A 16,767-nucleotide genomic window follows, 5' to 3' on the forward strand; every position below is an offset into this window, starting at 1 on the left:
TATTAAACCTGTTTAGTAATGGCATTATAGTCCCTCAGTATCCAGTTACTCACATTTCTATTCAACCGTTGCTTCCACAGATCCTTCCACGTTCAGCCTCTAACCGCTCCACTCTCCTGCTCCGTCACTGTTTCTTCAGTATACCTGGAGAACAGACAAGAGAACGTTTAAAGAGTGTTAAACACTAATATGGGACAGAATCTGATTCCCACTAAGGACTGTATTCCTGAAACTTAGCTATTTTCTTAATCCTATTAACAGTTGATATTTAAGTCATAATTTGTAATGTACCCTGTCATGTTGTGTAAGATGCTACAGTGTGATACATCATGTCCAGTAATGCTACATCGTGTAGTGGCTGCAGTGCTTGGGCCGATAGAGAACATGAGTCCTAGTGACGATGACAAAAAGTGAAAATACAGTCAGGTGTGACATCACTCAATAAATAAAACTCCCATCTGCTCATCATCAAGGAAGTCACAACATGTCAAGTCACATCACAGTGCAGCATCACTGACCTGTCCACTGCTGGAGTCCGATGAGATCAGCTGACCGCGCTGATCAGAACAGCCACATCGTTCAGTCTTGACTCCATCACCACTTCACCTCCTGATCGATCAGGGAGCTCTGTGTTGCTTCTGAACATCCACTGATGCTGATCACTCACGTACCAGTAAACTGATCGATGGAGGGCAGGATTCCTACAGAAGACAGGGGAGCGGATGGTGAAATGGCTGCAAATGTATGCATGTGTATGTTTGAGTGCCTGTGTGTGTGTGTGTGTGTGTGTGTGTGTGTGTGTGTGTGTGTGTGTGTGTACCTGGTGCAGGCCGACACAGAGTCAGTCGAACCTCAGGTGGCGAATTCTTGAACACCTTCAGCACCTTCTACAGAGAGAGGAGAGAACTTTTAACATGATATATAGAGATAATGAAGCTGCAGGCGGCTGATGTTCGGCAGCAGATCCTTAAATATTTTGAATCATCATCATTTTCAGGTTGAATAATTACAAAAAATGTAAGTAGAGACCATCCTGTGATGGGTTTACACCAGCTGACCCCAAATTTATGTGTATGGTGCAATGGAACACGCAAGTTTGGCAAAACAGGTTAACTGTGCCACATTTATTCAGTCTTTGCATGAAAAGGGACATCCAAGTAAAGGTTTCTTCTCCTTAAATACTGTTTTATTTATCAAAGATGTAATGGTCATTGTTAACAGAATTATGCACAACATCCTATGTAGATTACCTACTATGTGTAGACTGTGTAGGACGCATCATGTTGGCTGCTGCTGTTAGTTGTTCTAATAACTTTTGAATGTCTAATTTGCTCTGGATCAGTGAACAGGAAGTTTTGACTGAAACACAGATACAGTGATCCAACACTTACAAACTACTGTGAGCCAGGGGTGTGAGGTGGAGAGCTGATGGCCCCTCCTCTACTTCCTACCCCCATATTTCCTACGGCCTTGCTCAGACCAAACCCATCTCCGAACCTGGCCTTCATTGTGATCTCAGCGACACACCTGTAAAGTTCCCTCACTGCATCGTGCACGGCTGTGCTGCTATCGTGACAAAAGGTGAAAACAATAGCAGCCGTGCTGTATCAGCTGGTAATAATGATGACAGTGCCGCAGTGAAGAAACAGAACATTATTTCTACCCTCAGATGACAGAAAAACTGCCCACAGTAGTTCATATAAAGCAGAATTGATATATTTCCCGGCAATATTGAACCAGTTTAGGTTACAGGCCTGCAATAGAGGACCTGTGCAGTAGTGATCTATCCTGCAGTGATTACATTTAACCACACAACTGCATCATGTCTGTCGTATCAGAGATGGGCGACATTATCTTACTTTAATACAACTTTTACTGAGCCTCATGCAAATGATACCAAATCATTTTCTGTAATGACCTGAAGTATTTAAGTTCACAAACAAATTGAAGTAAATGTCTGTCACACATAAGCAAATAAAGGATTAATGATAATATTAATGATAATAATGATAATAATAGACACTTTACGCTGTAGAATACATGCTACACTGAATCACTAGTGGCTCCTAATGAGACTAGTTAGCACGAGTGAATGAACCTGGTCTGAAATGGTCACGTACTGGGTAGGACAGCTCCTTGACTGACTGGCCGTTGATGGCCAGCAGGACGTCTCCCTCCCGGATCCGGCCGCTCTGCTGGGCTGGCTGTCCGGGGAAGAGCTGCTTTATCCGGACCAGGCTGCCAAAGTCCCGAGTGGGCGGGTCCACGTCGCACATGAGGAAGCTGAAGCCCAGGCCGTTTGCGTTCTTCGTCAGAGTCACTTCCTGCGTGTTGTCTGAGGGTTTGGAGGTGGGTGGCGGTAACGGGACAGGTGGAGATCAGGAGTTGTGGAAAGAGGAGGTGGATGGGAGAAGAGGAAGGAAGGGGAGAGAAAAGATGATACAGAAATCATTAGACAATGTTTAATTAGTTCATTATTATTTCGTTTTGTTTCAGATTCAAACAGAAATTGTGACTTTCTGAAAGGGAGAACAAGTCTCTAGTGGTAGGCGTGTCTTATGAACAGTAGCTGGTCGCAGCAGTTACAGCATTGTCTTCAGGTGAGTTAAAAGATGACTACCTCTCACACATTCACGTCTCTCCTGTAAATTTGCCAGACAAATACGAGAGTGGTCTTGATTTTCTCATGTAACTCTCGACAAGAAAACAAATTCAAGTATTTCTCAAATTGTCAGACTATTCCTTTAAGCAAACTGTATTTTTTGCAACAGTTTTTTTTCCTCGTCTGCAAGTCATTGTTGCCAACATGTAAAAATTGACTCTGTTACTCTGTATTGTTTTAGCACGTGATTTGCCGGCCTGTGTGAGAAAGAGGTGAAATGTGGGATGACCGATAAAGGAGGATAAGGGAGGCCAGAGGGATAAGAAGAGGAAGGACAGGGTCAGCTGGGAAGATCAGGATGAGAGGGAGGAAGTGTGTGAAAGTTCACCTTGAAGCAGCCAGACTAGGTGGGCTATTAAACCCGCTTAGAGTCGGCAGGTTCTCTCACGCTTCTTCCACAGTAGTGTGAGTGTTGTGATATATAACGTTCTGTCTCTACGGATGGATCTATTGGCAAAACTTTATTCATTATGGGAAGTTTGCAAGAGCACAAAAGCTCTCTGCAGTTCCCACAAACAGAGTCAGGGCGTTTTTAGTTTGTCTGTGCACTTAAATGTATTTTGGGTGCTTAAGTTTGAAGTCCATTGGTCTAATCGTAAGCTGAGGTCTCCTACTGTCGGTGGCGAAGCTGTAGTCCCTGGGCCGCTTTGAGATGGTGTTTTGAGGAGTGCTGATGGACGAGTAGCCGTGGATCCTTAGCGGGCTGGTAGCTGGACTGATGCTCTGATTGGATGCACTGCTGCTGGTGTCTGCACTGAGAGACACCCTGGGAAGGTGTATCAACTCCCTCTCCAGGACCAAGGTTACCACCTAGGGGGAGGGAGAAGAGGAGACGACAAGAACGTGATGATGGGAGGAATACAAGCAAGAGATTAAAGGTTTAGGAAGGAGGGGACAATAAAATGGGATCAAAGAGAGGAGGGAGAGAAGGGGTGTGGGCAGGGAGAATGGGAATAAATGGTTGCAACAGAAGAGTGGAAGAGATAATACCGCCTTCAGATGGAACTTGTGAGCTTGTGGTTACGACATAGGAAGTCATGCAAGCTTGCTAGGCAACACTCCTAGGCAACGTGGACACCAAAGGACTGTTTAGCTGGCTAGTGAGGTAACATAACACAAATACAGGAAAAGTGAGGACGTGGGGAATATCAACATTTTCCCTAGACATAAATTACCAAGGAAACTGTGGCCCCCGCCATTCCTGAAAATGTCAACAACACATCACAACCTCGTGGACTCCGACTTCACCAGTTCATGAGGATCTCATCGTGAACGCGCTAGCAGCTCTTTGAGGCTTTGAGTCAAATACAAACATCAGCATGCTAACAATGACAATGCTAACATTTTTAGCAGGTATAGTGTTTACCATGTTAACCATCTTAGTGTAACATCTTAGTTTTTAAGCGCTAAACTAAAAGCAGGGTTGGGTAGTAACAAAAAGGTTACAAAAACTATAGTGACTATAATCAGTTCAGATTACATGTGAAAAAATGCAATTATATCATAGTAACGTTGTTAAGGATTATCTGATTACATTTTTAATTTGTCTTTAAAATATGGTCATTTTAAAATGTATTTGTTTATTTATTTTTGTCACTAATATTAAGAAATGTAAAATGAATTTACATTGAAAATGTTTAAAGATGATGAATATTTGTGTCTGTGTCCATTTTTTTCTTTGTATGAGGCGTAATATTATCATGTTTGATTTTTAAGAAATTGTTTAAGAAAAAAAATTCGGAGTAGATTATTTGTATCAACCCCATGGTGGTGCCATAAGTAAAATCAGGGGATCATTTAGGGCAGTAGGGTTCATCCTGAGGGCAAAATCCAATCCTGCCAATAGTCCTTGACGTATTTCACTCTGGACCAAAGTAGTTGACCAATGGACCAACAGACGAACAATGGAATCTCTATAGCGATGCAGCTCACTTGGCTAAAAAAACAGCACACCATCGTCAGCGTATACAGGTAATGGTCGGCCTCTCTTAGACTTAGACTCACTCCGATAATACAACAGTCACAAGTCGTCCTTTACCTCCCCAGTTTTACTCAGACGCTCCACAGCCTGATGGTAGGTGAAGCCGTGGAAGTTAATCCCATCCACCTCCAACACTCTGTCGCCTGCAACAAACAAACACATTAACATTATTTCACCCACTTATATTTCCTCTGTCTACTTAGAGATCCTCTCGCTACATCAGATCCTTGTGTTGGTTTCTCTTGTCTGGTTTGTAACATCATTCTTTCTCTTTTGGAAGCATCAGCTAAATGTCAAAATCTACACATCAAATTATCCAGTGTTAACGAGTGTTGAATTTTAGTGACACAGTGTTAAACTGAGTGTTGTTTGTCCACTCTAGGAGCTGTCATGGCTCCAGGGAAGATGCTCAAAAATAATTCTAAAGTGTAAAATTTAATTATTTGCTGTGTGCTATTCTTTTTCTGGACTAGCAAAAAAAAGCAATTAAGATAAGATCATTTGTACCCTACATTGTGTTTCTTTCGGTTTTGTGTAATATGCCTGTCATTGTTGGCACTGTTGGCACAATAATAACTGAGGCTTTAAATAAACGTATCGCTTGCTTTTAGACAACACATACGCCCTTTTGAATTTGAGATGGTGGAGAGGCAACAACCCTGCAGTCCAGTGGTCCTGTGCTCATGCTCAGGGCTCTTTCACTATCAGGAAGTGCTGAGGGACTTCCACAAAGAATTGTGGTGACTCTGCAGTGTATCTGCAGATCAGCAAGAAGGAGCTACCCATAATTCACCACTGTGAAAAATCAATAAATTGCTACACCAGGGAGCTCAAATTACTGTAAAACAGATCATCATCTTAAAGCAGTCTGAGCGGTTGGATTTGATATGTAGCTGGAATACCTGAGTGTATGCGTCCGTCTCTCTCAGCAGCCCCTCCAGGAACAAGGCTTCTGATGTAGATTCCTCCGTTAGGAAGATTAGTGTTGTCACCAGCCTGAATGAGTAATGACAAAGGCTTTCGCTCAGAACATATCTGTGACATACTGAAAGGTCTCTCTCTAATCTCAGACGTTAATCAGATTGGGTAGAGCAGACTTTGTGAATCACTGCTGGAGATGAGGTGATGCACTAATTACCCTCCATGACTGTTCATTCCTTAACTCTTACACTGTAAGAAACCAGGGATCACAAGGTTTTGCAGGCTCACGCCAAAACCAATTCCTTCAGTGCAAATCAACATTTTGTGTGAGTGTAAAACCGTTGAACTGAGTAGGTTAGCAGCTTTATAACACACGAAGAGCCACGTTTCACTGCAGGACGTCAGACTGCCTTCTAACACTGTTAGATTGAACGACAAAAATGGCCGATGGCAGATCTGTATTAAAACACCAACATCAGAACTAACGGCAGCAAAGATACCACCGTACTGGTAATGACCTTAAATGGCATTATTTATTTGTTCCATTGTTTTTGGCACCATTTCACACGTCACAACAAAATATTTGATAAGCTCACAGAGATGCTGATCCCCAGACTTCCTGATATCTTCCTGAGCTCCACAGTGATCTCCTCTGGCGTCACGCAGTTTAGGGGGGGAGACAGAGGGCAGCCATCCTGGAAGCAACACAGACAGGAAAAACACTCACATCTCTCCTGTCTCTCTACATATCTGACTGCTCACTGAGCCATGTGTACATACAGATTATTGGCCATATAAAAGGGACAATAAATCTAGTGCAAAAATACTAATCAATGCTGGTTACTTCAGTTACTGTCAAACATCACTATCAACATCACTAGTTAAAGAAAAAGACTTATGTAGGAGATGCACTAACTTGTGTGTATTGCTGATGTTAATTCTGACTACCTATAGATGAAGTAACAGATTCTACCTGGGCTCCAACGACTCGCGCTTCTCGGGGGACGTGAAGCCTGTTGCTGGTCTTCGGCGTCATCATGACCGAAACCATCTCATCCAAGCTATCGTCTCCCGATCGGCCATCTGTCACCAGCGTGGTCTGGGACTCGTAATTCCTCAACATGGGAGAGCGCACGCTGATGGGACTGAGGTAGACTATGGATAAAAACATCAGACAGTTAATGCTGTACCTCACGATGCTGAAGTAGAGGATTAATGGTAAGAGTAACTGTCTATTCTTCTCCCTTGCCTTTGTCTGAAGGTGTTAAACAAATATATCAACATTTTGGAAAATACACATATTCAAAATTACAAGATATAACATGGCATGGCTCAATGCCAAGACATAGCCAGATCCCAATATCCTGTAAAACCTCAACGAGTCGTTTTTACATCTGATTTTAAAAATTAGACATAATGTCTTGATCAGTGAGCTTTAGAGGTGCTGGTGGGCAGATGCCTTCACCTTTGGACAGAGCCAGGCAAGCAGTGTACCTCTGTTTCCAATCTTTGTGCTAAGCTAAGGTAACTAGCGGTTGGCAGTAGCTTCATATTAAATGTACAGACACAAGAGCGGTACCAGAATCTCGTCAAGAATGCTGAGAAGCACATTTAAATCTATCTGCACCTGAAGGATACAAACTTTATTTCTGTGCAGACAGCCACACTATGTTGACTGAGATATAATCTAAATAATTGTTCTGTTTAAGCATTTAAAATGCAAAGAAATGACAGATGGTGAAAGCACTTTGAAGAACTTGGAATTTCCTAAACTGGACTATAATGTGTTTAACATCAGACAGGTCTCAGTTTGAGGTTTTATAAATATATTAAAAGAGAAAATGAGTCGTCAAAAACTAAGTGCAGCGATGATATAAAACCACACACTCAAAAACTGACACATCATTGCATGAGAGCAAATACTCAGCGACACCTGCTCAAACAATAGAAAGGCACAAAGCAGAACAAAGAAAAGACATTTTTCTTTGTTCATGTTTCAGAGCAGGTGTATAGGTAGAATAGGATAATTACTAAATGACTAACATTACACGCAAACGAAGGAGGGCAGGGGTCACACACATCCCGTAACCACACACACACACACACACACACACACACACACACACACACAGAGCACCTTTTGGCTGTGAGATAATGAGTTGCACCTCCTCGGGGCTGCTCTGCATGACCTCCGCTGCCTCGCTGAAAGTGACCCCCTCCAGGCTGATGTGGTTCAGAGAGATCAGACGCCCACCTGCAGGCAAAGGTCACAGTGAAATGGTGCCGGTTTCCAGTTACAGTGGAGTCTGAGGACCTCACCGACATCTCTGAACCCGCACGTGACCCCAAAAGCCTGTGGTCAAATCTCGCATACACCTCCCATACCCTCTCTGTCCTCCTTTGAACTTTCCCTGCCAGGGTTTTCTCTGCATCTGTTCTCTTAAAAACACAGGGAGACGCTGGAGGAATTCAAGAAGAAAACACCTACCAGATAATTGGACATGTATGAGGAGTGTGCATCGAAATGAAGCATCCACTGATGGAGAAAAATGTTTGAAAGCACTTAAGCAGAACTAATTAGTGGCAATTTTAGGGGGAAAACAGAGACTGTATAAAAGAAGGGGACACAGTGACGTCATCCATTGATTTGTGAAGTACCGATTAAAGGCCTTGAGTTTGGCTTTATGAGAGTCGCCATCTTGATTTCATGGAGCCAGAAGTGACGCTCATTCCTAGAAGACCGCCTCTGATTGGTTAGTCACAAGGTAGTCTTGTCCACAGTTGGACAGTCCACAGTTCACTAACTGAACATCATACTGTCGTGAAAAAGACTCTAAACTACTGACTGAGACCATAAACTCATTAGGAAAATGTTAACTGAGGTGTTAATTGAAGCGAGACGTAGGCTCATTATTCTCAAAGACTTCCATGCAATTGGACTTCTTTTTGAAGGGTGCGTTATAAAGAAAGCAGGTTAAGGCACATCTGCACTGTCTTCTCTGCAGTTCATGGAGGAAAAAAGAAAGTTCTGCAGTCATAAACACTTAAACACATAAACACATAAACCACACGTGGTTGTCTACCTTGTCGGATGCGTCCGTCCTTATAAGCGGGTCCACCAGGCACAATGGAAGCAACAAAGATGCCCAAGTCATAATGCCCCACAGTGTCCTCTCCCACTATCACTATGCCTGCATGAACAGATGAGTCAAGAAAAGACTAGTTTAATAGATCGTGCTGTGATAATCCAAGAAAACGCCAGATGTACAGAATGTGCACTAGAACGTACTTAAAATAAAAAATTCAATGAATGACATGAGTAACAGTGATTGTTACAAGGTATCAGAGCACACATTTAGAACAATCCCTCTGCTGGTGCTTACCGAGGCCAAGCTTTGGGTCTTTCCTCAGATTAACACATATGACTTCTCTCTCTGATGATGACCCTAATTTTGTTGGGGTTTCTGCAAGACACAAAGAAGAACGACACACAAACTTTAACTCATTAAAAAGCAAACTTCCTCCTAAACTAACGCAGCCAGCAATCATTAAGAAGATGCATTGTTCATCCATGTTTAGTCAAAATCACACAAAGTGCATCATTCCTACAGTCATAGCTATTGTCAGCACAAAGAAAATCCCATCTGTGAGGAAATGAGGACATTTGATGGCACCAGAGAGTTCAACAGTTGGCAACTTTTCTCGAAGCGCTAGATGAGCGGTGGATTTGGGGTACAACATCTGTCAAAAGTAGGCCGTCAGGTAGGAGGGATGAGCAGTACACCCATCATACCTCTGGCTGCCGGGGAGCCAGACGGCGCTTCAGATCCACTCCTCTGAGAGCAGGCAGGGGAGCGCATTCCAGTGCTGCTGCGCTGACTGCTGGAGCAGGTGCTGCAGAAGACACACAGAGAACCAATCTGATAACAGCGATAGAGTTTTGGTAACTGACTGATACTATAAAAAGCAGGAAGTGCTTGCTCTAGGCGGTTTGTTTGGAAAGTGGTTGGAACAGCATGAGCTTGGAGCCTTGCTGGACACACTTTTTGAGCCGCATCACTTCGTAATGAGCTCCAGAACCAGGTACACACAACTAGCTGAGTAAGCACCTGTGCTCATTGAGGCTCTGGCGCTGCTGTTTGATGCGGGCCTCGATCCTGGCTGAGACATCGTCACACAGCTTGGTCAGGGACTCATCCTGAGGCGTGGTCAGACCGCTGTCGTCCTGCGGCGTCTCTGAACAGGAGAAGGACTTGAGCCGGCCTCTCTGAGCGCGACACACCGCCGCATACTGCACGATGTTCTCCTCTGGGGGTCAATGCAAAAGGAACACGGAGGCGTGGAAACAGTCAGCAGACAGCAGAGTGGCTTTCAGTGTTGGTGAGTTCTATGACTAAAAGCTGGCTGACCTGACACCAGGCTGTGGCTGAGCTGGCGAGAGTTCATCTCATTGTTGAACTTGTGCTGGGCTGAACAGAGGTTACACAGATATTTGGCTATTTTGGATCTCTCTGTGATGAAGGTGTACTTCTTCTTGCTGCCCCGGCTCTCCACCACAAATTTACGCCTCTGCAGGAGCACAAAGTTTTAATGAGCGTAACAAATGCCACTACCAACCACATGTTTATTTTGCCAGCAACTTGATTTGAATTTCACATTGTGGAAAGTATGGAATGATGAGATTGTCGCTTGCTTACATTAGAGGAGATGGTTGCTGTCTCCCTCCAAAAGAAATTCTGGCTGGTGGATCGGCAGCCATCTTTAACTTCGTAGACAATGACTCCTTTGGCACAAACCCCGAGGATAATCTCTCCTTCTAAAGGCTTTTTCTCACGCATCACGCGGTGGAACAACACGCCGTATTCAGGCAACTGCTGACACACCTAAACACACACACACACAAAGAGGGTGACTCTACTTCATATGATACTATGACGCAATATTAATTTAGAGAATTTGACTATTTTGCCACCTTGAGGAACTCGAGCTCTGACTCGTCGGTGAGCATCTGAGCGTTGTTGGTGTGAAGACGTAGCAGCTCCCCCTGAATGTAAGGCAAGGCGCGTTTCTCCATCACGCTCTTGGAGACATACTGGTCAGGGCGGTAGTAGTTCCTACCGTACACCTGGAAACACAACAGACCAACTTTATTTACAGAGCCCTCATCTGTGCACAAGACGCCACACAAAACACTGTGGCATTTTTAAGTTGTATTTTAAAGGAGAAGCATGATTCAGTCTTGAAAACGAAAACATGCAAGGCAACAGGGGTTATGGGAAATGTAGTCTTACGGGAGATACATACCAGGGGCATTAAAAGCTCAGCACTCATTGTTTTCTATGTAAATCCGTCTCCTTAGTGGTTTCATTACTTTCCGGTAATAATACTGCATCATATGCCATTAACGAGGACATTTAAAATAAACTATGATATGCTAATGTTTAAAAATGCAGTTTTCAGTTGAACTAACGTGACCTTGGATGCAAGTCATAACAACTCACAATGAGTTATAATAAGGATTTGTTCAAATTTGTGAGGACCGACCTCAGGCATGCAGTCTCCGTACTCCGTCTGCAGGGCCAGAGCTCCCAGGTACAGAGCCGTCTCTTCATGGCAGGACAGCCTGTCCTCCAGGAGGTCTCTCCGGAGCTGGAGGTAATACTGGTGGCGGGTCTGTTTGTGCCTGATAGAGAAGGCCGCACACAACTTAAGTATTCAGGCCGACTTCACGAGACACATTTTGCAACTAGTATCCTTTGGTAATATGACAAGAAAGAGAAATGCTTACAAGAGAAGAGAAATGTCGCTGACAAAGAATTTGACCCTGAAGAAAAGGACAAAGGTGGTTGTAGGCACTTTCTTCCAGCTATCTGGAGCAACTTTGGAAATCTTGGTGTCATTGTCCACGAAGAAAAACTCATTATCTGACCAGAAAAAAGAGCAAAGAAAAAATGTGACATGAATAACATATAACTAGAAATCTACTTAGAGTCCAGTACAACTCAATCTTACTCCACTTGTCCCAGTATATATATATATGAAATCTAGTGCTTTTTGAGTGTTTTTGCTTTAGATTATGTTCTTAAGCACTTGTATTAACCGCTACAAACATGCATTGTGTGAAAACAACCTAAATCCAATCCAAATCCAAATACAATACACACAAAAACTTCAGACAGATTACTCTTATACATCTTTACCATCAATATAAGCAAGGCCAAAGTAGAAATGTTCCATCAGGTTGGAGTGAGCCACGATCATGTCAAAGACGTCCCCTCCTCTGGATTTCACCTCACACTTCACCTGTATGGTCTGACCGTTTGGCATCACCACGCTCAGCTCTCTCTGAGTGGTCGGAGATTTCCCTTTCTTTGACTGCGGGGGGGGATTGAGGACTGGATTAAAGATCTGTTTCTGAATATGTTTAGGGTAAGAAATTATGCATGCAGTTGCAGAGTGATGCTTTTTACTCTGCATGGAGAAATAATAGAACAAAAGGTTGGTAGAAAAGCTCAGCATTTCAAGAGGCAGAGATAAAAGCTTCCCATATTTCAATGATTGATCCAGCAAAAGCATGCGTCCTGACATTTGGGCTGCAAGGTCAGTAATGTCTGTTCAAAAAACGGTGAAACTCTGATAATGGCAGGATTCTTTTTTTTTTTTTTCTATGAACTCACCACAATGGATCCAGGCAGCTCCAAGACAACCAGCGGCTCCTCTAATATTCTAATAAACTCAGGGCCCATATCCTATAGCAAACAACAAGGTAAGAAAAACTTTGTAGTTATCACACCATATCATCATATTATGGGATATAGAATAGAAATCTGGCTCACCTTCGCCTTCTTGTCATTCAGACTCATTGTGGAGTCAAACTGCGGGAGGGATCTTGAGTTGGTGTTTCGATTGCCTTCCATGTACGGACTACAGGGGCTGCGGCTCAGCTGCTGCCAGCTGCCATAGCTCTCCCTGTGTCGACCTCCCGAGGGAATCCTGCGGAATATGAGTTTTCAACTGCAGTCTGACGGAAAGCCAGACCTGTCACTCATGACATGAACATCACACATTTCCTGACAGAAGTAACCCTCAGGGGGATTTGCCTTCTTTGTCACTTTATGCCTCTTTTTTCTCATCGCTGTTCTCATTTTAGCAACAAGTCTGACTTGAATACACAACATATGTTTTTAATTTGTCTTCTAGCTTTGCTTCAAACACGTAAATGGGTTTCTATGTCAAAGATGTGTAAAATATGTTTGGACAAAGACTTCATACCCCGTGGGCTCGCATGGGTAAGATGCTCCGGAGAAGGTTCTAGAAATCTTCTTCTTCAGCGTCCATGTTGAGTTACTAAAAGAGCCTCCTGAAAAACAAATTGGTATGTCCACATGCCAACATCATTGCTCTCACAGAGTTAGATGGAAAGTTTGACACCACTTTCATGTCTGTGCACTAATTTGTGAAGCTATCTTCATGCCATGTCATTGTCTGTGTTTGATTGACAGCAGCTTGCAGGCTGAGCCCCAGCAGGCTAACTGGTAACAACTCCAACACCAATACCCCTAACAACAGCAGTTGTTGTTAGCAGTGAATTTTCCCAGTGAACGTTTATGTAGTCCCTTGTTCAATAAACTAAGATTTTGTTTTGTTCAGAGTCTGTGGCTCTCGTGTAACAGGCTGTTCTCGGTGTGACTTTCTGCTCAGCCCATGATAGAAAGCTGACGATACAGCTTTATGCAAGATGTGATTGGTTAAATCAAAGTAAGGTATCCATCTATGTTGACAGATAACAAACTGCATTCTGTTGATCAAATGAAAAAAACTAGCTACCTAAAATACAGGCCAAAAAAAAAGGTAGGAGTAGTTGGGCCAAGTGTCAGTTGCACCTTAAATCTGATAAAAAAAGATTCAGTGACTTACTGTGTAATCGGTCTCTGACCATTTGACTGCGGTCTGTTAGCTGGGATCCATTTTCAGCCATGGACACATGATCAACCTGCGAAGACATCACTGTTCAGCTCAAGGAAACAAGCAGAAAGTTGGTGCTGTTGGTAAAATATAAGAAAGGCAAAAAACTAATTAAAAACTACACAAAACTACACAGGCCTGCAGTGGACATGGAGAGTAAAAAAAGGGTGCACTTGAAATGCTATTGCGTGTGCACTGGATACAATTTGTGGCCACTTGTGATTAATTTGTGCACAAGAGATACTGTTCATTTGCAACGTTTTAATTACTTTGTGTGCACAAGATACAATGTTCCAATGCTTCGATTAATTGGTGCACGCCACATGACGATGATGATGATGAATTAATCAAAACGCAACATTTCAAGCTCTCAAACTAGTAAAATGTGGCTTTGATATGTATTTTTTCTCTCTATGGAGCTCTGTACAAAACCTATTGTGACCTTTCCTAACCAGTCGACACCAAACCAAACCAATGAAACACTCACTGAGTTTCTGTAGACATCCTCTACCAGCTGCCTGATGAGCTTTTCGGCAGGAGGCAGCATCGAGGCTTTGTGGTGAAGGTCACAGGCGTCCAGCACCGTCAGCAGGTCAGTTCGCCTAACCACCATGTCCTCGCACATGCTCAGCAGCAGACCCTCCAGCTCTGCGCTCAGCCGGACCGGCTGGCAGGAGACAGCAGGAAGCAAAAAGGGTGATGCGCAAGTACTAAGAATATGCAAGAATGAATTTGACAGGAGAAAGGAAGAAGGAGGAAAGTACCTGGTTTTGAGGTAGCTGATAATCAACACACCAATAAAGAGTCATCCCCAGTGAGTACACAAGCATCTGAGGACAGCAGAACAACAGAGAGTTTACTATGAATCATTAATCATCTTATGACCCCTCCGATTTATTTTGGAACCTCATTTGACCCCCAGGTTTTGAGCCACTGGTCCTCACTGCAAATCTGAGTTTTCCCACCTTTTCGGCTGCTGTCCTGGTGGAAGCAGCGTGACCCTGCTGGACCTCAGGAGCTGTGAAGGAGGCCACGTCTTCGTATCTGGCACAGCTCTTGAAGGCCAGACTCCCACTGACTGACAGTAGCACCGAGCCCGGGCTCAGCACACTGCACATGTTACCTGAACCTAAACCGGGAGCAGAACGTAAACTGGTAAATGGTCATTTTCTCATCGTGCATTGTTTCAACCTTAATACGTGTGGATGCTCTTGACAGCCGCCTCAGAACAGAGCCCTGCACCCTGATAGCAGGTGGATTTTTTGGAGGAAATAGGACGAGTGGTTACTTTTTTTGGAAATGTCCAGTAAGGCCTCAGTGGTGGCGAGCAGCAGACACCAGACCTCATCCTCATCCAGTGGTGAACCCCGGGCCTCCAACACCTCTGCCAGGGTCACAAATGTACCCATCCTGCTGAGAAACACACACACACACACACACACAAAGACACACACTCAGAGCTCCAGATCAACAGACTGTACTGCTGTATCACGCGTGGGAGAAACACTGTAAGTTTTCCTACAGTGTCATTTCCTAACAAACTGGTTGACTGTCCGCATGGACTAAAATCCCACCAGCCCACCAGTGTGTCAGACACAGTTTAGAGGTCAGAGTTCAGACTTTAAGACTGACAAGCTCAGGCTTTAGTGTAATTAGATCTAATTGGAAACAAATCCAACACTTCTGATACTTACTTCACTACTACTTTTTCTTTCAAAATAAAATAATCATTACTGACAATATCATGGTTCGCAAAAAACACGCAGAATGGAAAGGTTCACTAGTTTTAATGAAGTTTCCATTTTTTCATTCGTTTTTTCAAATTAATGACTAAAAGATCCTTGGAAGAAGCCGTCTTTGCTATTTTTCTTGTTGCCTCAAAGAACAAGAAATTTTCTCCACTTGTTCTTGAACCCATTTTGCCATTACAGCTGATCCTTGTAATTCCCTGCCAGTACTGATGAAAATATTTAATGGTTGGGTGGCACCTCACGGTAAGCTGATGTAAGTCGGAAAAAGGCAGAGGCTGCACCTCGAATATAGCGGTGTAGTTCATAATGTAAGCAGCATAATGACACAGTCAAAAGCTCCTACAGGAAGAGAGGCTCAAGCTCAACAGACTGCACATCTTTTTCTTCTGAAACAGCCAAACACTCATTCAAAATACGGAGGGACCTAAAGCAGAATGCATCCCAATGAAAAGGGCAACATTCAAAATCCTTCAATATTAATAAAGGCAGCATACGTTTCATCACATCATCAGTGTTATGCATCACTGTGCCATAACCTAAGAGCACCTACTGGCAGGAAACATGCAAAGTAGAGTTTTCATAGAAGATTTCTAATGGTCCAAAAGAATTAGTATAATCACCAGTAACAAATACATCACGGCATACCACGCCCAGCCCATTGCTTTATTGCACCAAACAGGAAGGAGAGCTAACTGAAGTATCTCTGTCATGGTGGTGGATGGAAGATAGCGAACAAAACAGATTTGTCCTTTTGGCAGCATTGAGCCATTTAGGTTTGTGGTAAAAATTTGTTTCTATTATCAACACCGCTGAGATGAAGTGATGCCGACTGAATAACCAGACAAACGTAACACTCTGAGGTATTAACATGGTTCTCGGTGACCCCCAGTAACCTGAATTTTCACTATTGACAATCAGATTAACGTCTGGATGTTGGTGTGGCAGCTTCCAGGAAGTCTTATTATAATCATCTTATTCCTTCTAATATTAGAGGAAAAGAGGAAGAAAACGGAAGAATGTTGGTGTTTATTCTTTTCCGCCTTGATGATTTTACCCCTTGAATCACTTTGAACTTATTTAGATTTAAATGAATGCACTGTTTGACCTGGCATGCTGGCTTGTCTGCTGCCTGACCTTTCTGTGCCATGAACAGAACTAAAACAAAGCAGACGTGCTGTGACATGAAAGATTGCCAAGTAACCCAGCTCTGTTAATCAGGCTGTGTGTACTCTGATTTAATTAACCAAGATATCCTGGGGTGAAGTTTCTACTAGTGAACACACAGACGACATCCCCACACGTTAGCCTTGGGTACTAGGCGTCTGTGGACAGGAGAAGCTCTGAGAGTGTGCCAGTGGTGGCTGGCCTCCAGTACGGAGTTCCTTTGGAGAGGTTAACTCAAAGCAAAGGATGTGTCGGACATTTTGTGTCTTGTTGTGAAGCTGAGAGGAGCTTTAGGAGCTTTAAGGGCGGCTGTGGCTTAGGAG

At 43.4% G+C, this 16,767-nt stretch overlaps 1 protein-coding gene across 1 annotated transcript; it reads right to left on the minus strand.

Moving 5' to 3' along the window:
- Positions 1 to 663: 663 nt before the first annotated feature.
- On the minus strand, positions 664 to 14,938 carry frmpd2 (FERM and PDZ domain containing 2). Its single transcript, XM_070852423.1, has 27 exons — positions 14,818 to 14,938; positions 14,495 to 14,658; positions 14,294 to 14,359; positions 14,017 to 14,196; positions 13,482 to 13,557; positions 12,837 to 12,924; positions 12,401 to 12,557; positions 12,242 to 12,313; positions 11,765 to 11,939; positions 11,353 to 11,488; positions 11,109 to 11,247; positions 10,537 to 10,689; positions 10,262 to 10,447; positions 9,974 to 10,133; positions 9,674 to 9,872; positions 9,358 to 9,458; positions 8,948 to 9,028; positions 8,648 to 8,755; positions 7,702 to 7,818; positions 6,538 to 6,719; positions 6,161 to 6,259; positions 5,546 to 5,639; positions 4,701 to 4,786; positions 3,277 to 3,472; positions 2,121 to 2,335; positions 821 to 887; positions 664 to 701 (listed from the first exon to the last, which is right to left on the minus strand). The coding sequence occupies exons 1-27, from the start codon at positions 14,936 to 14,938 to the stop codon at positions 664 to 666; spliced, it is 3,456 nt and encodes a 1,151-aa protein (XP_070708524.1).
- Between the last annotated feature and the right edge of the window lie 1,829 nt (positions 14,939 to 16,767).

The sequence above is a fragment of the Pempheris klunzingeri genome, chromosome 20, assembly GCF_042242105.1.
Source record: "Pempheris klunzingeri isolate RE-2024b chromosome 20, fPemKlu1.hap1, whole genome shotgun sequence".
NCBI classification, from domain to species: domain Eukaryota; kingdom Metazoa; phylum Chordata; class Actinopteri; order Acropomatiformes; family Pempheridae; genus Pempheris; species Pempheris klunzingeri.